The sequence below is a fragment of the Symphodus melops genome (assembly GCF_947650265.1).
Source record: "Symphodus melops genome assembly, chromosome: 21".
Classification (NCBI taxonomy): Eukaryota; Metazoa; Chordata; class Actinopteri; order Labriformes; family Labridae; genus Symphodus; species Symphodus melops.
Window position 1 is genome coordinate 8,533,386 of NC_136711.1, and position 26,098 is coordinate 8,559,483.

Genomic DNA, 26,098 nt, shown 5'->3' on the forward strand with positions numbered 1-26,098 from the left:
GTGTGCCATGGTTTGTGGTATATGCAAGACCTGGGGTGGATGCTATTTATGAATTGCAGAGGCACAGTCAAAGTGCTGTCTGTTTTTTGTTGTTGTTGTTGTTGTTGTTTTTTACCATGTTCTTTTTTTCACACCTTTTATTTCATTTCTTGCTTCTTTTTTACTACCAGGTGGACATGATGGGACAGCCCCTTGGAGACATGGGGACCCTTGCAGTGGAGTTTGAGTGGCCCTTTGAAGTCACCAACGGGAAGTGGCTGCTGTACCTGACCAAGATTGTTGTCAAAGGGGAATCAGAGGTGGAATGTAACCCTCCAGGAGAAGTTGTAAACCTGCTTAATCTAACTGTAAGGCTGTTTTTTAGGCTTTGGAAATATAAGCTTTAAAATGAGCCTCTTTCCCACAATTGGAAAAATGTATTATATACACCCTGAAACAGCAAAACTGTTACCTGTGAACCCAAAATAGATACAACAGATGCTGAAAGTAAACTCAGTTATAAAAAAAAAAAAACAATACCAGTGATTCAGCCAGTTATGAACCACATGAAAACATCCTGTATCTATATTCAGTCTTTGACCTTTGATACATTTCATGCTTTCTCATCTAATCTTTCCTAACTCTTTTTACTGTCAACAATGCAAAGATTTTTTGGTTCTTTCATTATTTTGACAGCCCACACACATACGCACATCGGAAAATGTCCCATTACTGTCTGAAAAACCAAACATAAGTTTCCATAGAGATAGAGGACGAGGCTTTCATAAATAGAAAAAAAAACATACACAGTGATTATATAGCCTGCTAGTAACTCTGCAAGGCTGTTGGCATTTGAGACAGACAATGACAATTAGCTAACCTGCTAATGCCAGAAAGTTTTTTTGCAATAATGTCAACGTGATTTAAACATTTCCTTATTTGCCAGAAAGCTCAAATGCCTGCAGGGAAAAAGATGGTGGTAACATGTGGGAATAGTTAGACAAGTAACACTTTCTAACCCAAATGACAGACCAGCTAACAGGTGACCACAGACTATTACAAATTTGAACTGGTATGCTAATGCTGGGTGACCAGATTTCTAAAGCGAAAATTGGGGACATTTTTAGCACTTGGTTTAAAAGTCACGGCCGGGCACGGACACGGGCCATCCGCACGAGGACTCTGGCCTCAATGCATAGGGACGCACGCGGTACCACTGTGCCACCTGCGCCCCCACCTTACTGTTATCTTTATCACACATTAGGCTACATGTTCACCAACTACACCAGAGATAATTTTGCGCTTACCTTAGAGCGGTCTCTCAACTGCACTGTCTTGGATTCAGCATTAAATTCTTAGTCTTAGATTCAGCAAGTAAGCAATTTAAAAGCCACAAACAAAATGTTGACAAATGACAAATTTAAACTTAACTGACAGACTGAAAATTCTGAATAAAATGTTCATGCCAGTATGCTAACATGCTTGCTAGCACTTAACGCAAAGTTGAGACATGAGAGTATTAAAAAAATTACAATTTTAAACTTGTGGTTAGCATGTAAGTCACAATAGTCACAATCAATATTCACATATATACCCTAATATAATTTAAAGGGAACTTTGTAGAGTGCTATTCACTAAACCACTCGTTGAGTGTATTGTTTAGTTCACAGCCTTATTAAAGGTATTGTAACTCCTCCTGACATGAGAGTAAATTGGAGCTCTCTGAAAACTATGAGTAACTGTCAGTGGCAGAAAAGTTGTGTGAAAATGGTCTTAAAGCCAAGCCACAGCTGTTCAGAAATATACTTTGGAAAATACATCCATGTTGCCACACTCAAACCTCACAGAGCTCGAAATAGAAAGTCACAATGCGTGCGATCTGGATATAGACGGTAGAAATGAATGAAACTGCTATTCTGAGAAGAATTTGGTAATGTCTTTATCAAAACCAGTAATTATCACGAGCCCTCTGATGTCATGTCTCGGTCTCCTCCGCTTCCTTCTTTCATCCTCCCTTCTCTCTTTCTTGTCTTACAGTTGTCAGAGAAGGAACGAAGGCGTATTAAACGGCAGATTGTGGTGGATGATACTGCTGATTCAATGCAGCCACATGTTATAGAGCCACAGGCAGCCATCACACTGCATACTCCTCGCAAAGAGACCTATCTGTTGGTAAGAAAAACCTGTCCGAAGACCATCTGATTTTTGAAGAGCACATACATACATCGTTACTGTATAGCAAAGTGATATATGAAGCAATTAACAAGACTTTTTACTCCTAATCGCAATTGTCAGCCTGCTGTTTGAGCTAATCAGAGACAAAAAGATTCTTCTTCTGGGGACAATGTATATCTGTTCTACATGTCAGAGCCAGCTTTTTAAGATTTGCTTATATATTGTAGGCGGTAAGATAATTAATGACCCATATACATCTCTAGCACTTTATCAATAGTGTGGCCTGAACCAGTTTGCATCATCGTACTTTAGCTCATCTAAGAGTGCAGAATAAAACATGCTGAATGTGTAAGCCAATGAATCTTTTCCAGATGTAGCATTACTTTAAACTGTCTTTGTTTTGGCCCCGACTCTACCACAGACGCTGATAACACACTTTGCAAAACTTGCTTTTTCCCTGTGTTGTAGGATTGCTCAAAGGGAACAGCAAGATGTGTGACATTTACCTGTCCTCTGCTCAACATGACAAATAAAGCAAAGATTGAGGTCCGCTCCCGTTTATGGAACAGCACTATGCTGGAGGTCAGCATATCAGCAACAGACACACACAAACATGTTACTTTCCCTTGAATTTTCCTTTCATAAAACTGTACAATGATTTTTAACATGTACAGGATATTCCCAAGTAGTGTCATACTTTGGGCAAAACAACATGAACATGTCTGACATGTCTGCAGCTTGATTTTGGACTCAGCAGATAGTGATACAGGGCTGAAATTTTGAGAGGAGGTAAAGACACAGCTAAAAAAGTTTTTTGTTTAATCCTAAAAATATTTTGTGTGTGTGTATATCTGCATGTACAGGACTATGCCAATGCTTTGAGAGTGACGGTCAAAGGTCAAGCCACACTGAAGCTCATCACAGAAAAACCTACCTTAAGCATGGACAGTCAGATCCACATGGTACTATATATGATTATGACAATAATAATGACAGAGATAAATAAAATGTTGATGAAGAGGATTTGACTGAACTGTTTGCATCTGTTGTAGTTTTCAGTAGAAATAGAACCAGTGGAGAGGGTGGAGGTGCCATACGAGCTCCCACTATGGATCATTATCTCTGCAGCTGTGGCGGGAATTCTACTACTGGGAATAATCATTATTATACTGTGGAAGGTGAGACTGTCAATCATTACAGCACTGATTGCAGAAACTGTAAACTAAATCTCTCCACATGTTTTTTTTTTTGTTTGTTTTTTATCACCTCATTATCTTACCTTTGACTCACCCTCCTTCCTCCATGCACCCTCCTTCCAGTGTGGCTTCTTCCAACGTGCCAGCAAGAGGGTGATGTATGAGGCCAAGGCCCAGAAGGCTGAGATGAAGATCCAGCCCTCTGAGACAGAGAGGCTGACTGATGACTACTGAGGCCCCTGTGGGTCCCCTAAAGCACAAACCAGTAGGGCTGATGGGTAAAAACATCCCTACAAGTGGACTCTCTTATGGATGCTTTTAATTACAGCACTCAGCTTGGGGTGTAGTTCAACCATCTTAACACTTTTTCTTTTCTTTTATGTCTGCATTCACACCTAACACTGCTTGTTTCCCTGTTTCAGGCTAGCGGGCTAATAAGCATTGCATTTCTGATATCTCTCTATAACTTTGTTCTTCTCTTTATTCCTCAGTGTGGGTGTCTCTTCTACTTTACTTGACTTTCCTCCACCTGAATCTTCCTCTCCATCAATCGTAAATCTTAACTCTGCTCCCTTTTAAGAGTTTATCCTCTTTAATGTCTCCTCATTCTCTGCTCTCTCTCTCTCTTTCTCTGATAGCTTGGATTCTTCAAGCGAGCCATCTACTACCGGATAATGCCAAAGCACCGCGGGGTGAGAATTTGCAGGGCTGAGCGCTACCAGTTCAATCTGGGATTTCAGCCTGAGGAGCCACAGAAAAAGTATTGGATCACCAACTGGACAGAGATGCAGCGTTACTACTGAGGCCTTACTTTGGACCGTTAAATGTCATGCTGGTTTGATGCGGGCCAAACACAGAACATTGAGATCTGTTAGGCCACATGGACTGCAGTGCAGTGACTGTGGATAGAGATTTTTTTTTTCACTTTAAGTAGATTTTACAAACTTTTTCAGTGCAATATACTGAACATGTGCTTCAGAGATTGTAATTTGTAAGTATTTTTAATGAATGCAGTCTTGTACAGTGGACCTGGGTTGCCTTCAAGGCTAAAGTTTTCTATAATGTTGCAGGCTTTTATGTACCAAACTGTTTGTTTTTCTGAGTCCTCTGAGCAGAGTTGAGGGTTTTTTTCCTCCGTTTTCCTCTCTAATCAGGGAATGAGTCTTTTGTTACATTCCGTCATTGTGTATGTCTTGCCTTTTCTGTCACCAAGCATCACTTTGTGGTTAGTGGTTGAATTCTGTGTGAGGATTTTAGACCTACATCAGTTGTATTCAGGCTGCTTAAAATATGAGCAGCATCCATCTTTATGTGAATGTCTATGTCATTTTATTTGGACAAACGTTATATGGACATTGACTATGCACGGAGTTTGAAAATGGGCTTTGAATTTTTCCCTATTTCCTTGATCAAAGGGAATAAACACCAAGAGGTACGAAGAAAGAAAAAAAAGCGGTACTAGTTGTTAAATTCTACACTTTTAAGCACCCTGCATTCAGCTGAAAAGCAATAGCTTATTTTCCATATATGGAATTAGCTAACATGCTGATGAGATAATGGGCGCACACTTGATTCTTATTTATTACACTTCTACATTACGTCTTCTGTTATTACAATTACGAAACCATCTGGAAATATGTAAAAAAAAATCAAATACAGGGAGTCATGACACTGGAGTAAAAGATGCGTTTGTCTACACTATAGAAATGGACAGAAGATGTAATTGTAGATATTGACATTCAGATTTGGCTCTTTGAATGAATTCTTGTGTGATAGTTGTTTAACTATCCTGCAGCTTTGGGTTTTTTTTCATGCGACACAGTTAGGCAACACTTGGAATGTTTCCAAGCCCTCATGGCCCCACTGAGGTCCACCAGCAGCTCTGAAACTAGTCTGGACCAGGAGACAGTCTCTGATGGAACCAAGTGTTGCCTTACCACGGTACTCTGTGTTACCTAAAAGGCCTCACGTTGTGACTGTCTCCTACAGAGACTCTATGGACTCTGAGTGAAGAGGGAGGGGCTGACTGAGGCACACATTGTTTTCTGTGGTGGCTTTGTTCTTTACTGTGCAGTTTCATTGTCATTAAATTACTTTTAACAGTCTTTGCAGTTGAATTGCGACAATCATTTTTTGTTGAACACAAAAGCAGAATATATATTTAATGTCTTTATTGTAGAAATGCAGAGGAACAACAAAAGATGAAAATAAATCAAATATTCAAAAATGTTGACACAATTAAGGACTTTACAAACATTCATTTACAACATTTCCTCCCTAAGCATTCAAATATTGCAAATAAATTACAAAAGTGTAATAATCTTTTGCATAGGCAAAAATAATTTGACTCCGAGTGTATACAATAAATATACAAGACTGGATAAGGAGGCAGACCAAAAGAAGGGCAAATTTAATCAGATGTACAGTACACAAACACTGATGTTCACATTGAGGTTCGCACTGTGCTAGCTACAGTTAGCTGTCACTGTCCACTAGTCCTTCTGCTTGAGCTCCAACAAGGAAGTGGACTTTTCAGCCTTTTTTGATTTCCTGTATTTGTAGGCCAAAAGGATGGTGGCCAACAAGAGGACAATGCCAATGACTAACAGGACCCACTGACCTGCTATGGCAGCTGGGCTGTTCACACTCATGCCAAGGAAGTCCACTTTAGTAGCTGGAGGTTCACCTGTAGGTCAAACAAATAAAAACCAAGTAAGATTACGGTTTTATACTTTATAATTTAATGTAAACAACTAAAACCTCAGTCAAATTGACTGCAGCTCAATGGAAACGATCAACACAAATACTGCAAAAAGAAGAAAATATCACTATTCCTACAAAGTGAAAACTGTCGACTGCTGTTATTGGCTTCTTTTCTGTTCCAGGTCTGGAACTGCAGCTGGTGCAGCTTTGTAAACTGGATGAAACTCAGGAATTTAATGCTTCTTAAGTGTGACAGGCTTTTTGTTGAAACTCAACATTTCAAAATGGTGAAATGCAGGGTGATTTATCCTTCTTTTACAAAGCATAATCTACATCAAGCACTTCCTTTACATCTTTCCATTATATTCTTATTTATCTTTTGTTCTGTGCTGCAACAGCTGTAGTCTCTGTTTCCTACTATCTCTTTCTCTGTGTTGCTGAGAATCTCATCAATTTCATCTGTACGCATCCTTTCAGCAAGATCTCATCAGTAAAACAAGAGGAGCTGCAGATTGATTCCACTCTCAGCTTCAGCAGAGCAGAAAAACAACATAAATGCCTCTGTGTAGAGACATTGCAACCACTGTTTTTCTCCCGGGAAGGCGTTCAAAACACATTTGGCTTTGTGACTGGAAAACTCATTTAACACAATTTTCCTACATGTGTGTATTTTAATGTGTGTATCTATGAATGTATGAAAGTATGTGCTCTGTTCTGTTTGCAAAAGTGTGTTGGACATACTTGAAGGTTTCCAGTCATATTCGGGCCACCCGCGAACGTCATTGTTCTTCTTGTTCTCCTCTTCAAGCCATTTAATAAGAGGCTGGAAATACTCCATGAGCGGCTGGGCGGTCATTTTAGGTTCGCCAGTGATCATAGCCATCGCCTCGGGCCAGGGTTTGCTGAAGCCGAGCTTCATCACATCACTTAGAACAAGAGAGTAAGTCAGAGAGGTGAGTCAGGGAGGAGAACAGGATTCAAACACAGATGGTGTGAAGCACCTTCTTCCAGCTTTCTTTACAGAACAATACTGAAATCACCTCTAAGGGAAAAGAGTTTTACACACGGTATATTAGAGAATATTATAATTTTCTCATTTTAGTTCATTCACTTTTTTAAAAATTTCTGAATGTACAACATATTCAATTTTTGATTTTACCTCTAAATTGTCCTAAATTTGTGAGAAAGTAGCTCTCCTGTTTGGATTCTCTGTTTTCAGGGTTAAAGGGTGAATGTAATTAGTGCAATAGAAATGCTGTCCCTTTACCCTTTGGACATATACTGAACATACAATATTTTTTTAATGTCTTATGAATGTAATTTGACTGAAACTTTAATGTAATTATTGTTTTGATTTTTCATTTAACAAATATACCATGGGATCTGGATACTGGATATCTTGGTTGAAAGAGAATCAGTGGTGACATACAGTTGTGTGGACTTACCCTATCAGCTTCCCTGCCTCCTGGGATTTGTAGATATCGCAGGTATGTAGAGGCCCTTGATGTTGAGCAGCTTTGCACAGAGCTTTGTGGAACTGAAACTGGATGATGAAACTCACAAAGTACCTAATGGAAATTCATTAAAGTATTTATTTCAAGGCTGAGCAAGCGGGAAACAGAGAAACTCAGTTACAAACACACTCACATCAGTTGCTCATAATGGTGTATGATAATTTTTAAGCCATGTGAGATAAAGCACATTATGGCTGGGAAGTGTTTTTATCTTATCTATTTATGGGAGTGTTTGAAGGCACTCCCATAAATAAATCTTTAGTTCTGTGCTAAATTATCAGTTCCCCTGTTTGTTCTGATGAATCATAAAGATTTACCTCACATAGGGCACATTTGCAGGGATGTGGAACTTTGCACCTGGGTCAAAGTCATCCTCAGTGCGGGTCACAGGTGGACACAGACCCTGGTACTTCATTCTGCAGTGCAACAACCACACAATTAAGTTGTAATTGTAGTAAATAATAAACTAAGGCAATCATTTACTACATAGTTAATAATTTGTACAAAAATAACTTAATATATTCCATAAAATAAATGTGTTCTTAATAGTTGTAAAAATGCAGGTGAACTTTACCTGAGGTTCCACCATTCTTTGTTATACTCAGTTGAAGGGATGCGTCCGTCGAACACCTTCCATCTCCACTGATCCATTAGGTAGCCAAAAGGCAGGAAGGCGATCTTGTCGAGAGCCATGCTCATCAGGAAGTTGATCTCGCTCTCTAAATTAACGTACAAAAAAAGAAAAATCATTAGCTTATTATATCTTGTTTTTCATATACCTGTAAAGCACTGGTGGTCTCAGCCTCTCACCATGATTGTTTTCTACTTTGTCCAAGAGGCCAATGCTCTTCAGATGTCCAGGCGTGGACACAGACAGGGCGAGTACATCTCCGATAGCCTCGTGGAAACCAGGGTTTGCTCCATCACGGAAAGACACAGGCTGGTCTTTGTACTGCAGGAAGTACTGGACGTGACCCATCTCATGGTGCACCGTAATCAGGTCATCCATCGTAACCACAGTGCACTGTTTGATCCTTGAGGTACAAGCATGGACATCATAACATCTTGAAAACCCATGATTATATCTTCCTGGCCTCCGTGCACTTCATTTTACTTCACCCACATATGGCTGAAAATGTACTTTTTAAATCTTAAGTATAAATATCTTTGGATTTAGTTAGAAAGTATTCTTATATTTATAACATATACAGTACTAGTGGCACAGAATCTAAAGAAAAAAACTGAAGGACTGAGCAAATTTTGTTCCAACTATAATGAAATGAATGATCTTGTCTGTGTTTTAACACAATTTATGACACACCACAATATGATACATTAAGATAGGATAAGATACGATACGGTACGTTGAGATATGATACCATGCAATACAATATATACAATATGACACATTACGATATGATGAGATACAATAGAATAAGATACAATACGTTACGTTATGATAAGAAATGTTAAGATCCTATATGATACGTTACGATCAGATACAGAACACTTTATCGTCCCCTTGGGAATATTTGCTTTGGACTTCAGTGCTGCACATATTTAGCTGCCTCCACAGTAGAATTAGAACAACACAAATCAACTTCCTTTTAGATTTTTCAGTTTGATTTTTTGTAAATTACAGATATTTAGTGCTGTGTATTTAAAGGAAAGCTGGTCTTCTCCATTAACAAGAGCACTATCCCACCAAGACTGTTAATGGTAAATTATTACAGAGTTAAGGAAGGCGAACCTCCAATAACTGGACCAAGATAAATATAAAAGAATACAAAACCTGGATGTCTAAAATGTCACATTTCTTTACTGTAGTTTCCGCATCTCTACATTACTTTAGTCTGTCACTCCCAAGTTTTGAAGTTCCTTCATAAAGTTTGTGCAAGGCCACATCGACAATCTGCATACTGCAATTTGTTTTTCTACCTGAAGTCTTTTCTGTTGTAGAAGTCCCATGCAGACGCATGGCACACCACCTGGCGTCCATCAGTTGGCTTCTCCAGCATGGATTTGTCCCAGAACTCCTTCGGCATCGGCAGCAGACCCAGTGAGGTGAAGAAATTGTCTGATTCCTGGAACATTCTAGTGGCATTCCAGCCCTGAACAGAAAAAAACATAGCAACAGTGAAGATGTGGGTATGTTAGCACATTCTGTGGCAACATACAACTTGTTTCAGTTTGGGCAAAAAGTATTACGTTTTGGGTTAAGCATTTTGTTGCATTATCAACCAGCTATTACATATTGGGTTGTGTTACTTTTTTGTTACATTTCAGGTTATTGTTACATGTTGGGTAGTTGTTACATTTTGGGGCTTTAATAGGCTATATTCACAAAGAAATACAGTACAAACAGTTTTGAGGCAATGAGATACTTAAAGTTTGGAAACAGCTACATTTTGAAAATGGATGACTGCATTTTGTGTAAACACAATACAGTTCTAAGATAGGAGAAAACACATTGAATCTATTTTGGAGCACACTTCATGTCAGTAATGAATGACTGCTGCTTTATAAGTGCTTCTAAAAGCATCTATATTTATCCTTCAATATACAAACTGATCTTTGACCTCTAAAGCAGCATGGTGAGTGCTGGAAGAGTGCATGGATGTGTGTAAAGTGAGTGTGTTCTGTGGTCCCTATTATGTAACAGCATTTATGTGTTCATTTACCTGTGCTACCATGGCAGGAGTGGCATCAACCTGCGTAGCATGTGGGAAGGGCATGGCCAGATCCATTATGCCAGACCACGTCTGTGCCCACATGTTTCCTGAGTGGAGAGACGACAGCAATCAAACATCCTAACTATGGCTTCACAGATCTATTAACTGCCAGAGTTAGAGCGAGTGGGATTTTTGACTGCATGAAGCTGCCACTTGCCATCTCATGGGTGATACCTCTGTAAGAAAATCAAATCCCACCTAAATCCAAATAAAACTGCAGTCAACGGCAGAATATCACATAAAAGAAGAGTTTGGGCTTATGTGTTTGAATCCTTTATATTCCTCAATGAAATATTCACTGAAGTGCATTCTTGACTGAGAAGACGTTAGCCTCAACCTCTTTAAGGGCGGGCATTATCACAGAGTCATTTTTATGGAGGCTGCAACAAAATAATCAAATATTTGTATACACACAGTACAGGTTCATGAAATACAGAATAGTTCTGTTTGTAACTCACCGAGTAGATGAGCAGGGATGGGCCCCTTCAGGTTGATGTACTTGGAGCCATACTTTTTGTACAGAGCCCTGCGGACGTAGGCGTGCACATTTAGATAGAGAGGCTCCAGCTCCTTCCACAGAGTCTCCAGGTCCTCCTCGAAAGTTGGAGTCTCATACAGGGAGCGCCAGAAAGCACCATTATCAGTGTGACCTACAGGCATTGCCAGTGATGAAAGTATTAATTGGTAATATGTACTTCCATCATTTCCAACTTCTCACGAAAATTAATTATTTTGAATTAAAAAATATCTTTAATGGTAAGTTTAATATTAAATATTACAAACTCCTTTTTAGTATTTAGTTTTTTTCTAGCTGTCCATGACATTTTTTTTGCAAATTCAAATGCCAGCAAAAACAGAAAGAATTCAACAACAACACAAGATCTTGATTGAGAAAAATGGAACCAATGTTATGTACATGCAACTAGATTGATTACTTGTTTCAACACTAACACAAGAAACCAGCAGAAACAGCTAGCCTATCTCTGAAGTGACAACATCAGTCAACGCAGAAGTTTATCGGGAAAATTATTTCTTTCCAAGAACCCTAAGAGAGTATCTGTAAATCAAATTTTAGACTGCTGCTCAAATTGTGTTACTGCTCTACAAGATTAATTGTACCTCCTCTACCTCCAGACCACCTAACTTTGCTGGAGAAAGAATTGATTCATAAACTAGTCCTCCAAGTCATACCATTGAGGGTGGCAGCTTTGTTGGCCAGTTCCACATATCTCTTGTAATCCTGGCGAAGAACCTTGCCGGCAGCATCTCTCCATCCTTTCCAGGCAAACAACAATTCATCGTAATCCCTGGACTCGGCCATGATCTTCTGGAGATCTGAAGCCAGTAAAAAAAAAAAAAAAAGCATTCATTTCCTGGACTATTTTTAACAAGTCAAAGAAACTGCATGATCAATTTTACTTGGACTTTAAAGTCTTTGAACTGTGACTGCCATATATTCTAATTCTAAGTATGCTGCTATGTTCTAACCTGGATCCAGTGGATGGCACGTCTTATTTTCTCTGCAGACCTGAGCCACACTGTACTTGGTCTCCATGTTGGATAGAAGATTGTTGTACTAAAAGGAAAAGGCATAAGTGTTAGGTATTTGATCACAAATGAACAAGTGACCATTAAGTTTATATTGAATGTTGATTGGTAACACTAAGTTTGAGTTTGAGACTTCTTTCAACTCTTCTAGAGTGATTAGCATCTGAACGACAATGAACAGTGAAAACTGGAGGGACATCAGGTTAAAACAGCATATTTGATGACTTATTAGCTATCTCACATGGCCATTTGCAAACATTGCTTACAAGACGAGATGATTTAAAACCACTTCTTAGCAACTCCCTGGCTGACACTACTTTTAACTAGGAAGTAGTTGAATGCTAGCATTAGCTGTTGTCTAATGGTAAATATTAAGTAATCAAGTAGGCTATGTTGTTTAACATCAAATTAGCTCATGTCCATTTGTATGTTCATTATCCATTGCCTTTCGTGTTGAGTAGCTGATCAACCTCGAAGCAGGGAGGTTTTTAGAGTTTGGCAGAATGTCTTGTGTTATTATTGGAACACACTCAGATGTCATAACAGTAGCATCACACAACGAACTTGACGTAAAAGGAATGTTGCAGCTGAGTGAATTTGGTGAATGTTAATACAGTTCATTTTTAGATCTTTGGGTATTCTGGGTGAGAGTCTCATTAGCAGTCTAACGTTAGCACACCTAGAGGACTACTTTTTGTTACTTCAGTTCTCGACATTGTTCCTAGCCCTAGAACCTACTACCAACTTCTTTATGACTTTTCTACAGGAATACATCTTTACTTTCCCCTGCACTGCAGAAAAATTCTGGTTGAGGCAACTTTTTTATGGTGACATACGTACAGGCATGCCTCGGCTGCAACTTTAAAACCTCTAGATGCAGTTTGCATAGATGTATTACAGGTGATGCTTACAGCACCCATCACTGCATCCTACCTTCTCTGTGAGAAGAGATTTACTCATGCGCCTTCGAATCTATGAAGCTCTAATTGGGATGCTACGTAATTACATTTCATCCACGTCAGTCTCCAGTCTCCTGGAGTACATTACATGAGGTCTAACGACAGGTTTACACTGCAGGTTTCTAGAGCTCATTCTGAGCTTGGAAGATCTGCTTTTGGCTTCTTTGCACCATCAGCTGTTCCAAATAAACGTTTGTCAGACGGAATCTTCTTCGTCATACCTCTTCCAGTTGTGCAGAGGGCAGCGCGGCCCTCTCAATGTCGCTGAGTTTATTGATGATGCGTTTGACCGAGCCGTCCTGGAAGTCAGTAGTGTCATACTGACGGGCCTTCTGTCCGTACTTCAGGGTGTGAGCTGACATCTCTAGGTTCTTCTCAAGCTGATATGAGTAATGAAAACATTTACAATAATGTCTTTTTACATTATGTGTCAGAGGAAGCCATGTGATTGGATGGATGGTCAAAAAGATTAACAATCGGTACGTACAGTAGGTAACAAGGAAGCGCTTCATAGATGAGCTAAACAGTCAATCCATTACTGATTAGTAAACACAATTTAATGAGGTAATCACTTTTTATGTTTGAACCCTAATTCATAACATGACACAAACTTTTTTGATTACACATAATGCTTGACAGTGTTAAATTAAAGTAGATCTTTCAGGATCTCACCATGGCCTGCTTATTGGCCTCGTTGATGTCCGTGTTGTACTTCCAGGAAGCCTCAGTGTAGGCGTTCCACACGACCTCAGCAGTGCTGTTGTACTCGCTCAGAAATGCCTTTGCATCAAGCTCATCTGTATTCTTGTCTGTGTAATAAAAAATAAAAAATATATATCAGCGGACATCAAGGAATAAAGGATATATTCTATAGATTGTGAGGTCTGACAAAAACCATCTCACCGAGAATTAAAATATGCAAACAGACTTGTTATTTTAAGCTTTGGATTTAGCATGCAGAGGAATTATTTAATCAGACTGCACAACCCTATACCAGAGCAAAATAAAACATTGCAACTGCTCTCATTTGTTCTGCACAATTGTAAAGTCTTACCTATCTTCTCTTTCTTACATGCTTATTTACTCAAATGTTGAGGGTCAAATGTTTTTTATTGTGCTTTTCTTTATTTTATTTTTTTAAAACTCTTTTGGGGTATTTTGTATTTTTTCCTAATGTTTATTGATTGTATCTATTCATTATGGTTTAGGTTTAATTTTGAATAATTTGAGCAAACATCTTACCAATATCCTCAGGGTAGCCCTCAGGGATGGGTGGTACCCAGTTAAAGTCAGGCCATCCCAAGGTCTCATTCACATTTTGCTTTTCCAGCCACTGAATGATTGGGTCAAAGTATTTCATCAGTGAGTTGGCATCCAACTTGTTGGTGCCAATAGCTTCATTGAGCACTTCAGGCCAAGGTTTGGAGGAGCCTGCTTGGAGGATTTTCCTAGAGAATGGAAGATGAAGCTGTAGTTCACCTTCACTGCTTCATTATATAAACCAGCACTCATGCCCTGTGTAAACATTTCACATACTTCAAAATGGCCCCTGCTTCTGCGGAGCGGTAGATGTCACACGTGTGCAAAGGACCAGTGTGATTGGCTGCCTCACACAGTTTTTCGTGAAGCTGGAATTGCAGGATGAAGCTGACGAAATACCTGCAGGGGGAAGTAAACGCTGTGTCATCTCTTTTGTGAATTACATTTACATGACAAATTCATAGGTCAAAATGAAAATTGAGGTTTTAAAAAAAGCATTTCTAAGCGTGCATCATTTTTTTTGTCAATTCTTACATCATTATAAACTCATTCAAACCATGTGAGGTCAGAAACTTTTATTAAGGAGCCTCCTGTCTTTGTTTCCTGTTATTGTTGGATAATATTGTTGTTTAAACCACATCCAGACTCTCTAATTCAGTCCTGGTTACAGCATAAAATACTTTAAATCCCAGATCACTGGCCATTCTTGCATGGTCATACAATTCACATTACTCACTTATTTCCCCTGTACCTTAATACATTTATGCAGGCACATGTGCATGTAAGCACATTCATGGGTATTGTGCTCTAAAAGAGAACAGGAGCCAGCCTATAATAACTAACTGTATGTGTTTGTTCTGTCCTCTTTATCCAAGCATTAAAAATGATGAAATGCAAGTTGGGAAAAGTGAAATATATAGAACGGACGTCCTTATGTCTTCTTAGTGTACACTATGACATGCTTGGTGCTGGAACAGGATGCTACCTGATGTACGGTGTGTTTCCAGGGATGTGATATTTTGCCCCAGCATCAAAGTGCTCCTCTGAACGCCTGGTGGGTGGGCAGATGCCTTGATATTTTGTCCTTTAAAAAGAAATGAGACACACATTTAGAATATGGGTTATGTAACACAGACAGGAGCATTTGGAAAGTTAATCATCGCCTTGTAATGATGATGAAGTTTGTCATCTGGGTATGTGTGCTCTTTTTCCAGAAACTCATCAAATCACAGAAACCCATAAGTATCAAAACTGGTGAGAATGATCAGTAAGTACAGAGCAGGACTCAAGCTGTTGTTGCTCATTGTCACAAGGTTACCACAAAAATCTATAGGAACCCTAAGCACCTTAGAACCTTAGGTTTCATTGTTTATCTGTTTTACTTTTGTCCGTTATCATTAAGATTGTTACAGTGTTTTTGAGAGCTTGAAAAGGTTTTAATAGGTTTCAGTTCCAGCTCTTCTCACACTTCATCCTTTGACTTCTTAACACTGCTGTCCAGCAATATACCACTGTCTGCTTCATCTGTTATAAAAGCACAATCATAAAATATTTGAATGAGGTTAATGGGAAAAAAATAATTTTTCCTCTGACACCAACTTGTTCACATTGTGCTTGACAGCTGTCAGGCTTATGTAAGCACATTTTAAAGTCCAGCCACCACAGTTTCAGTCAAGAAAAAAACTGACCCTTGTACATGTTACAAAAAAACCTTGCACTGTCCAATGTTTTACATTTTTTACTAATCAAATCACCACTGATGTAGCCTCTGTATAGTAACTTAACTTACCATTCTTCATATTTACTTCAGATACATGAAAGTGGTATCTATTTTGTCGGTCCAAAACTAAGTTAGAAGTTTTTCCTGAAAATTGTAAACTCCTCTTTTTAAATAACCCATAGCCTACCTGAGGTACCACCAGTCTGCATTGTAGCGCTCTTCAGGGGTACGTCCACTGAACACACCCCATCTCCACTGATCGATCAGGTAACCAAAGGGAAGGAAGGCTATCTTTTCCAAAGCCATCTTTAACAGGTAGTTGGTGTCAGTTTCTGGAGGAAGACATAGGGTGTTCAACTTTTAACAGTTGAGAATTAACTAGAAAGTGAATAATTCATCTTATTGCTTAATTTTTTGTGTGAAGACAATTTAGTAACATTTTGTCACTCTTCTTACCAATGTCATTAGTCACAGAGTCCAACAGTTTAATGGTGTTCAGATGCTTTGGTGTGGAAACAGACAGAGACAAAACATCGCCAATAGCTTCATGGAAACCAGGGTTTGCTCCACGACGGTAGCCCACAGGCTGGTCTTTGTACTGCAGGTAATACTCAACATGACCCATCTCATGATGCACGGTGAAGAGCTGTTCCATCGTCACTGTAGTGCACTGCTTGATCCTTGGAGATTAAACAGCAATATAATTCATAATGATTTTGTATCTTCAAGTTTGTTTGAGTTAAAGGCTGAGTTAAAACTCTAAATATTAACAGTGCACACGAAAAGTAATTCAACTAATATGTGTCGAATCTGCAGAATAACGCATTTGTAATTTACCGTGACACTGTGTGCATCTTGGGTTCAGTTAACATTTTTAATAAACTTCCAATAAAACTGCCACCAAGGTTAAAAAAACCCAGTTAAAAGTCAAAGTCATGCAATGCAATTGGCTATAAACGTCCTTATAACTTCATGTTTAACGCTGTCTTTGAAATCTGAAGTGCTGCAGGTTCATTTTGAGCTTATCGTTTTGCAATGAAGACATTATAACAACAACTCACTTGATACCCCACTGGTAATTAAATTAATGCATTTTACCTGAAGTCTTTGCGGTTGTAAAAATCCCAGGCCGACGCATGACACACAACCTCTCGGCCTTCAGGTTTCACCAACATGGATTCGTTCCAGAACTCCTGAGGCATCTCCTTTAAACCCAAAGACGTGAAGAACTCCTCTGCCACACGAAACATGCGGTTGGCATCATAGCCCTGTCAAAGGAAAACAATCCCAGAGACCAAAGTGAATTTCTTGATTAAACTATATCACCTAAGAAATGAAGACTTTGATTTGTGAGATGTCTGATGTTTTTGGCTAACAATTTGTGCAAGTATGACCTGAAGTATGAGTTTTCTTTCCTACAATCCATCATAATGGCCCAGAGTCTTCCACCCCACACTCACTTGTTTGACCATTTCATCCGTCACGTCGATGTTGGGTTTGTCGGGAAATGGGATCATCATACTATAAATATTGTTCCAGGTCTGGGCCCACATATTTCCTGAGGGTGAGGAAGAAAACACACTTAAGCAACAATTCTTGTTATGAGATACTCTGCTCAGAGGCACCAAAGGAAAGGCCTCATTCACAGTAATGAGATCAGCCCACAGGAGTGATTAAATCTCTGATCATTTTCCAAGACTTTATTAAACAAAGACTGTTAATGTGATGAAACCTTAAGAGACTGGCATGGATTGGGGTATGTGGCAAGTTACATATTGTACTGTAAGATTGTCAAATAAAATGTTCACCTTCTGCTGATCATTTACTATTAACTCCGCTTCTGACGATGTTATGGCTGTGACACAACAGCAAACAATAGATTCCCTTATCGAAAATGCATGAGCTGATTTAAATATATCACAAAAAAATGTGAAAGCCACCGACTTCCAGAATGGAAGAATATCAGAAAATTAGGCTGCATGTTCATTTAAGATGTCTTAATCTGCCAACTAAAACATAAAATCAATAAAATGTTTTTTCTATCTTTATTTCTATCAACAGGGAAATGTACATTCACATATAGATCTCTGTACCCTCTGTGACACAAACTAGATCACGCTCTCTTCCTCACAACGAACAGTTTTCCTACAGTCAAAAATAATATCATTGGTTTAACCAACACATTGTGTTTGCTAACAACATACAAACATTATGTTGTACCTAGCAGGTGAGCCGGAATAGGTCCTTTAAGGTTGATGTATTTTGGGCCATACTGGTTGTAGAGTTGGCGGCGCACAAAGGCATGCAGGTTCTGGTAGAGTGGTTCAATGGTTCTGTAGAGTCCCTCTAAGTCCTGCTCAAAGGTCTCAGTCTCATACCACGAGCGCCAGTCAGCTCCAGTGTCCGCAAATCCTTAAAAAATGTCACATACTTTAGCATTTCGTTTAGCATTAAAAACCCTGTGCTGTCAAGGTCAAGTCGAGTTTCTTACCATCATCCTGAGACGCTTTGTTGCTGAGCTGCACAAACTTTGGGTAATACTTCTTCAGAGGAACACCTGACGAATTGTGCCAGCCCTCCCATGCGTACAGCAGCCTCTTGTAGCTCCTGGAGTTAGCCATGATTTCTGTTAGATCTAAAAAAAAAACACACATAATACATCCTCAATCACTATTAAAAGGGTGAATAGCTTCCTAACTAATCCTTTCCCTAAAACAAAGATGCCTTGATGACTTTATGCTCGCTTGGCAGGATAAATCCAGAATGTGCACAAATAAGGGATCAGCTTTGAATTACGTCAACTGCTTGATACTCTAGTCCTCTTCAAACAATATTCATCTTTAAAATAGGAAATAAGGAAATAAAGACATAGGACGGCTTCAACAGTGGAAACAAGACTATGTGTTGTTATAATGACCCCATGTTTTTGTGAAGAGAAGAACCACACATTTGAATGACCTTGCTCCACCTTGGACTAAGAAACCAACACCTACACCCTGACGGCAGAAAAATGTACTTGTTTATGTTTAAAGGTGATCGTTTTAAGTGCAAATAATAGTTCTCTGGTTGTACTGTGTATTTCTTGGAAGGGGTTTCTCACAATTAGTTTTTGCAGTTGTTGCAAACAAAACAAGGAGCCATTGTTCTCAATAGAAGCCGGCAGTGTTGAAATACAAGCATGCTGTTTCTATAGCTTTTAACTGGGCACATCCATAACACTTCCTTTGGAGTACCCTCTGAAGTCATTTGCCCATCCTGTTTCTTTCCAAACAGCAGATAAGATCTGAAGCACTTACAAAAAAAATTCTTTCTAAACTTCCCCCCTCAACGTTGTTGTTTGTTTCATATTCCTTAAAACGTTTCTCCTTTCCTGCTTCTTTTAAGCTACTCCTAAACATCTGTATGTGAGAGTTTATACACGTTGAGACCTTCTGTCTGACTGGATGTACTTACGAGGTTCCAGGCTCCAGCTTACATTTGGCTGTGGATGCACCTTGGAAGTGGAATAAATGTTGTCCATGGTGCTGAGAATCGTGTTATACTGGAGACAGAAAAAGAGACTTGAAGTCTGTGTTTTGTGCTCAAAAAGGTCAGAAAATCAAAAACATGATTACAAGTTTCCCGTAGAAGATATAAGCCGTGACAAACCTCCTCTCTCTCATTCTCTGGAAGATTGGCAGCACCCAGGATCTTGATCTTCCCGATCAGTTTCTTTTCACTAGGAGTGAGAGTGTTTAGAGTTGCCTCCGTGAAGACTCCCTTGGCCTTTAAACCCCATGCTGAGGAAAAGGCTTGCTCATCAAGGGATGCTTGAACCTACAGAGCAGAGTAGAATAATGACATATCAAACGGATGCATTTCCATTTTTCCTCTATCTGAAAGTAATTTCTGCATTGGCTTCACTTTTGAAAGTAGGAGACTGTCAACTTCTTATGTTCAGTCTCAGTCTCAACAAATGTCCTTAGCATTATCATATTTTTATCAATTTAAATACATCATTGTAAAGTCAAACTTATAATGCAGCCTGTACTTTAGTTTACTCATCTAACAGCTGAACCAAAAAGTAACCACTGACAATGAAGCTAATGCAAAGGCGCCAAAAAAAAAGTTCCTTGAGCGTCCATTTGAAGTTGGCTCCAAAAACCAAGGTATCCCCTTTAGAGCCCACATTAAAATGACAATTTTGTACAGCAGAAATACACATCAGGGGTGACATTCTAAAATGCATCTGTTTTGATTATATTACTATTAATGGTTGTCCATATCTAGGCACAATGAGGGCCATGGCTGATTGGACTGACAGACTGAAACATTTTTATTCTTTTTTTGTCATAATTTTGAATATGATTGACAAGTAAAGAGCCATCTGGCTGTCTTTCAGCAATTAATTAAACCTGCCTCAGTTTTTCCTTTTCAGTCAACATTTCCCATGTGCAATTATTAAGTTTATAATGCCTTTTTAGAAATCAATACGATACATCATTGAGACTACAGATGTTTTCACACAAATTCAGGATGAGCCATATCTGTGAATGCAAGTAGCCAAACTTCTCCCTACTGGTGACACTTCAGCATAAAGTGGGGATGGGTTATTGTAAGAAAGCTGCAGGAACAAACGAGTCAGGGGGTTATAACTTTGATATCAAGCAACTTAATCCATGCATGGATTGAAACTGCTTTATTATTTTTTTCTATTTGCCCGTATGTTGTTCTCTGCCATTTTGTTTCAATAGGAAATTTCTGGCATGCAGTCTGTTTCTAGAAATTTTCAGGAGTGCATGTGTGAAAGCGGCTTTTGTTCATGTTTTTTACTGACTACTAGGCTGTGAGCAGTAGAGCTTCATGATAGAGCTGCTTGCATTCTGCACATTCTTGTTTTTAAATTCATATACCTGTGTGATAGATGGAAACATGTCTCCATCTATTATCTGGTCTCTTCATTGACAGCTAAAACACCACATCTCTCTTCTAGGATCAATAAAAAATTCTAACTGTATATCAGGAGCGAGGACAGGGCAGCAAAATAAGCCTCGCTCAAGGATGATATTTGTAAAACAAAAAGAAAAGCAATATCTTTGGCTCTCATACACATGCTTATATATAACACATGTCAGGAGATTTTCTTTATGGCACCGTGGAAGGTCATGGACACACTGCAGACCTTGAGTGTATAATAACAGCCCTGATAGAATGGATGGAGTCAGTGCTATGGATGGAAATTGTATGGCTAGTAGATGTGTTTCTCATTGATTTGCTCCTATTAAAAAATGACACAGCACTGCTGTATGCTTACACTACTTTGCAATATAACTCAATTTTTTTTATTTGCCTGGGAAAAACTCGTTTTATTGTTGCAACACTTTTCTTTATGTCATTTTAAGGTTAAAAACGCATCATCCTGATTGGTGAGACTTTTTAAAAATAGTCCATATTTGGAGACACACTAATATTGATGTACAGAACCACAGAGCAATGAGTTACTGCACAGCTCACCAGTTGTTCATAACAAATCCTGTAAAGTCTGACAGCACAGTAGCTTCCCTCCCGTCATGTTTTCATTAAAGCCTTCCGTTATCTGGCTTCCTCACAGCCTTCACTGAAATAACAGGCTTGTTGAGGGAAAACAGGTGACAGTGAGTTGAAGTATTAACTACGACCTTTGTGCTCTTCCTCTCAATCTCTGTCTTTTTCTCGACCGTGTTTTTTTTTTCCATGCCTGCCAACACCCAGATAATCACATTCTCACAGAGAGACAGTAAAGATAAGACCTGCTTTTTTCTGCTTATTATCATTCCCTCTTTGTGTGACACAAGCAGCTCTCAGTGGTACAATTTGCAAGGAGGCATAGTGTAGAAGTTCTTCTGTCTTGGTGACACAAAATGCTTATCGTATTTCAAGTTCTAACACTTGTAGTCACATTACTCATACAGAAACAGGATTTCTGGGTAGATTGTGAAACATGAAGGCACCCTGGGTTTACAGGACATTAGTCATTGATATCCACTTAAACTTGTTTTCCTAAAACAATACAGATGTAGAACAGTTTATTATTCAATTTAAATCGACACGTGAACTGAAAGTTATTCTTCTTTATCTTCTCTGTTTAAATGTGAACCAATCGCCCTCACCTCTGACGCTGCAAAGAAGAAAGAGTTTTGACATTAAATATGATTTAATCCACCAGTTTGTCTGAATGATTTCAACATCCTCATTTGAGCATTTCTCTGTCAGGCATGATCTCCCTCTAACTGCCACATCAGATTCAGCTCAGTGCTCTGATCCACTTTGATCCCACCCAGGGAAAAAAAGTCACACTTGTAAATGGCAGCTACAATCCTGCCTCATCCTTCAACTTATTTCCCAGACACTTTCTTGGGAGCATAGCACATTCTGCAGCCTGACCCTGCTGACACTGGTGTTAGGGTGGAGGGGGGCTACACCTGTTCAATTGCTGAGGATCACCTGGATAGTGTACTGAAATCCTGTTGTGACAGCTGTCCAAGCATACACATGAAGTTGAATGAGTGAAACAGTTTGTTTGCAGAATCTTTGTGCATGACTCGTCTGAAGGTGCAATTTCTGTTACACCTCTGCAGTTTCATCAGCTCCTGCAGCATTTCACTGTCTGCCTGACTGTGCTTTCCTCCTGCTTTTACTGCTGATATAGTCACTACCTTGTCTTTATTGACATGCAAATGCATTCAAGCATACATTGATATGAAGCTGTCAAACCATGACAGCCTTTATGTTACACTAATGTCCCACAGCCTGCCTCTTAAAATGCCTCATTTTGGACTTTCTGCAAAGGTGATGTGTAAAAATACTGCAAGTGTGCAAAACTGCCTCCTGCAGCAAAAGATAAACTTATTAAGCAGAACATATCATACAACAGATGGTTGAACTAACAGCCAATATAATAGTGCGCAAGACCCCATAGAAATGTATTCAAAACTTGTAGATGTTTGCGCGGCAGGTGTTCGGATCTGCTTTAGATTTCCAGTAAAACACAAGCTGAGTTGGCTGCGCTGGGAGGAAACTGAGCATGTAATTCTGGAGAGGGATGAATAGGGGTGATCTTCAAGTCAAGCAGGGCTCAGATTCTCAATTCATGACCTGACCAGGCTGGAATTTGGATTAGGAGGTGCCAGTAAAGAAGCCAATTTCATACCAGCATGAGAGAACGAGATCAAGGCTCCTACCTGAAGCTGTGAGTTGTGGTCGGTGATGTTGGTGTTGTAGTTCCAGCTGGCGCTCACACTGTGGAATAACACCTGCTCTGCAACGGCGTTGTAGTCGGCCAGGAACTTTAACGCGCTTTCTTTCGTGTTTTCATAGTTCCCTGGTATCCAGCCTGGTGGTAGAGCCACAGAGAGTCCAAAGACTGGCACAAGGAGAACCGCAGTCCACACAAAGGTGTGCAAGCCAGTGCCCATGGCGAGTTTCCACCACAGACAGAGTGCAAAAAAAACCCTATAAAGAGGAAGAATTAGAAGCTAAAAATACACTTGCTCCAATGAAGTGAGAGTGCACCTTTCCCCTGGAGCTGTTGTCTCATGTGCTTCTTCAAGTCTCCCCCTCTCAGCCCTGCAAGCCAGCCTGCTGGTGAAATGAACAGGAGCCAAAGTGAGCGTCTTTTAAGGACCGTGTAACCCTGCCCACACTTCTCTGCTGCCTTCCCTCTCAACACTTTACAGCTCTGGACATATTACCCTCTCCTCTTCCCTTCTTTACAATTCCTCTCTTGTCTCGCTCTGTTTACCAGTCTGCCATTATTGCACTGTATCTCTGATCAAATCCAAGTTTCTCTGTCTGTAGCAAATTAGAGATGAGAAGTGACTGTCTGCCTGTTGAGAGACAGATCCCCAGTCAGCAGCACTGGAGTGTTTGGGAGGGACTCCACATACTTTGCTCTCAGTTCCCTCCTTCAGCTTAGTGACAACAGAGGGAGGGAGGGGTGAAATAAAGGCAGAGGGAATGAAAAAGAGAGGGGATAAGGGAATTAAACAGGAGGGGGCTGACAGGATTGTAGGCTGACAGTTGAATAGGCCAGAGAAGATAAGCAGGAAGAGTGAGATAGAGGCACTAAACTATGTAAGGGTCTCCCATTGAGTCGATCTTGCTGCAGTGCGGAGAAAGAAAACTTTAATTAAACTATGACAAATGAAATCAGAAAACATAATCATTCAGAGAGCAATTAACTTGTGCCTAATTGTGAAAAATTACTCTTTTGAGCCTGCAAATATTCGGTCTTTTTAAAAAAATAAGTAGCTTCACAGCTGGGAATCTGTGGCAGCGTTTTCAATCTGTCTCCTTTCTTGGAATCTTCATAGAGAAAATTCAAAGTGCATAGGATGTGATGAACCTTATTTCATTGCCTGAGGTATGGCAGAATAGCATTGGAGTAGTCATTGAAATAAGAGAGCAAATATTCTACTTAAGTGTTTACCTCCTTCTCTTAGGAAGAAGAAACTAGCATGTTCTTTCTTACAATGCTTGAGTAAACTTAATACAAATTAAGCTTCACTGAATCTACAGGGAGAGCAGTTTTAATGAGGTTATGTAAGGTTATAAAATAATGTTCAAATATGATTAGACTATCTATAAACAGGCAATACAGAATTAAAAACAAACAAAAAAACAATGAGGCTCAAGCATGATTAAATTAATTCTAGGGAGTCAGTGCCAGCAGGTGATGTATTTATTTACTAGTTAATAAATTAATACAATTAGTTCGACCAGAAGAACACATTTTGATACATCTTTTCAAAACAAAGATCAAAAGAGCCAATTAAATGGAGTAATGGAACAAGAGGGAACAGCCATATCAGTGATTTGTTATCGATGACTCTGTAACTGAACATTTAGCTTCTTGAACTCAGAGACAGCTAGAGTGAACATTGGACATTGTTAGTCTGTTATGTTTACTAGCCAAGCACAAAAAGGCTTCAATCCAAACAAAGGCTAATAATTGGCTTCTGGTTTAATTTAACCCTGTTATCCCTTTGAAGCCAAACAGCTGATCATTCTCCTGAGAACATGAACTTCATATATATTGCAATCTTCTTTATGTGTTCGGGATCAGATGCTACATTTGTTCATTAAAAAAACATGCAGACTAGTTAAAAATGCACCATCTGGTGGGTTTTGTTTTTGTTTGTTTTTTTAAAAAGCAAAAAGGTTCCTCTTTAAGTCCAAAGTGTAAGCTTGGCAAGTTTGAAATCAGTGGCAGTTTATAGGACTACAGTACTCAACACTCATTTCTTTATAATGTCTAATAAACCAATGAAACTTCAATAAAGGCTTTAAAGTTTAATCTTATCAACAGAAATTATCTTATGAAGGAATAATTACTTTGTAATAGATATGTTTCTATCTAAAATACAGGTAGATAAAGTTGTTTCTGAAAACATGCTGACGTTCAACACATGAGGAACATGAACTCTTAAGAACTCATAGGATTGAGTCTATTTAACCAATGGCAACCATTTTTCACTCTTCTGTGACTCTCTAAATGGAAAAGACATAAAATGTAAGAAATCTGTCAATTTATTAACAGCTAACATACCATTGCTCCTGGGTTGATCAGCAGCTGAAAAGATGGTGAATAGTAAAAACTGGAGACCACAATTGGTATTGATCATATATGAGTGTTTCAAGGTCATAGTAAGTTCACATTTTGGGGAGATCTGCCACAATCAGTTAAAAGTAGCCACCATACTGTATAAATATCGATACAAACAATAGAAATGTAACTATAATAAAGGTGTCTAAAAAGAGATATCAGGTTATTCCACTGTCTCGCTGATGTCTTTGGAAACGTGATTTCTGACAACATGTGAACTGTCTGCAGGTGTCTGGCTGTTTATTGACAGGATAAAGAGGCACTGTGATAAAGTGAGCAGTTGCTGAAGGGTGTGAGTCTTTACTCTTACGGCTGACAATGTCAGGTCATTAGAGCGTCGAACCAGAAAACAACAACATAAGTAAAGGTTGACTAAAAAGAAACACGTGCCAAAAATATCTGTATTATACTGAAAAAATACAATTCTATAAAATGGTCTTTATGATGTGACTGAAAAAGGGATAAAAAGGAAATGAGTGCCAGTGTGTGTGTGTGTGTGTGTGTGTGTGTGTGTGTGTGTGTGTGTGTGTGTGTTTTGACAATGTAGTTTCCCTGCTGTCTCCCGCACAATAATTGATTTTGGCTGTACCTTTAATGGAAGTCTGTGAGGTGTGGAGAAGCTGTGATTGCGAAAAACATCCAATCTTCAGCACACACATCGTCGGAACTGCATGCTGTGATACAGTTTGG

At 39.2% G+C, this 26,098-nt stretch overlaps 2 protein-coding genes across 2 annotated transcripts in view; one reads left to right on the forward strand and one right to left on the reverse strand.

The window, feature by feature from the left end:
* Window positions 1–4,115, forward strand: part of itga3b (integrin, alpha 3b) — a 28,563-nt gene extending 24,448 nt beyond the window's left edge. Inside the window, exons 20-26 of the mRNA XM_079333877.1 lie at window positions 171–347; window positions 2,017–2,151; window positions 2,623–2,736; window positions 3,018–3,116; window positions 3,207–3,332; window positions 3,474–3,628; window positions 3,989–4,115. Coding sequence (XP_079190003.1) covers window positions 171–347; window positions 2,017–2,151; window positions 2,623–2,736; window positions 3,018–3,116; window positions 3,207–3,332; window positions 3,474–3,584 — 762 coding nt within the window. The 3' untranslated portion in view covers window positions 3,585–3,628; window positions 3,989–4,115. The remainder of the gene's footprint in view (window positions 1–170; window positions 348–2,016; window positions 2,152–2,622; window positions 2,737–3,017; window positions 3,117–3,206; window positions 3,333–3,473; window positions 3,629–3,988) is intronic.
* Window positions 4,116–5,506: 1,391 nt separating this feature from the next.
* On the reverse strand, window positions 5,507–23,604 carry ace (angiotensin I converting enzyme (peptidyl-dipeptidase A) 1). Its single transcript, XM_079333876.1, has 25 exons — window positions 22,986–23,604; window positions 19,435–19,602; window positions 19,240–19,327; window positions 18,278–18,421; window positions 18,007–18,198; window positions 17,247–17,344; window positions 16,885–17,054; window positions 16,243–16,466; window positions 15,974–16,118; window positions 15,052–15,150; window positions 14,343–14,465; window positions 14,049–14,254; window positions 13,479–13,615; window positions 13,028–13,186; window positions 11,788–11,875; window positions 11,491–11,634; window positions 10,758–10,949; window positions 10,249–10,346; window positions 9,506–9,678; window positions 8,378–8,601; window positions 8,142–8,286; window positions 7,885–7,983; window positions 7,499–7,621; window positions 6,795–6,979; window positions 5,507–6,036 (listed from the first exon to the last, which is right to left on the reverse strand). The coding sequence occupies exons 1-25, from the start codon at window positions 23,217–23,219 to the stop codon at window positions 5,843–5,845; spliced, it is 3,852 nt and encodes a 1,283-aa protein (XP_079190002.1). The 5' UTR covers window positions 23,220–23,604; the 3' UTR covers window positions 5,507–5,842.
* Between the last annotated feature and the right edge of the window lie 2,494 nt (window positions 23,605–26,098).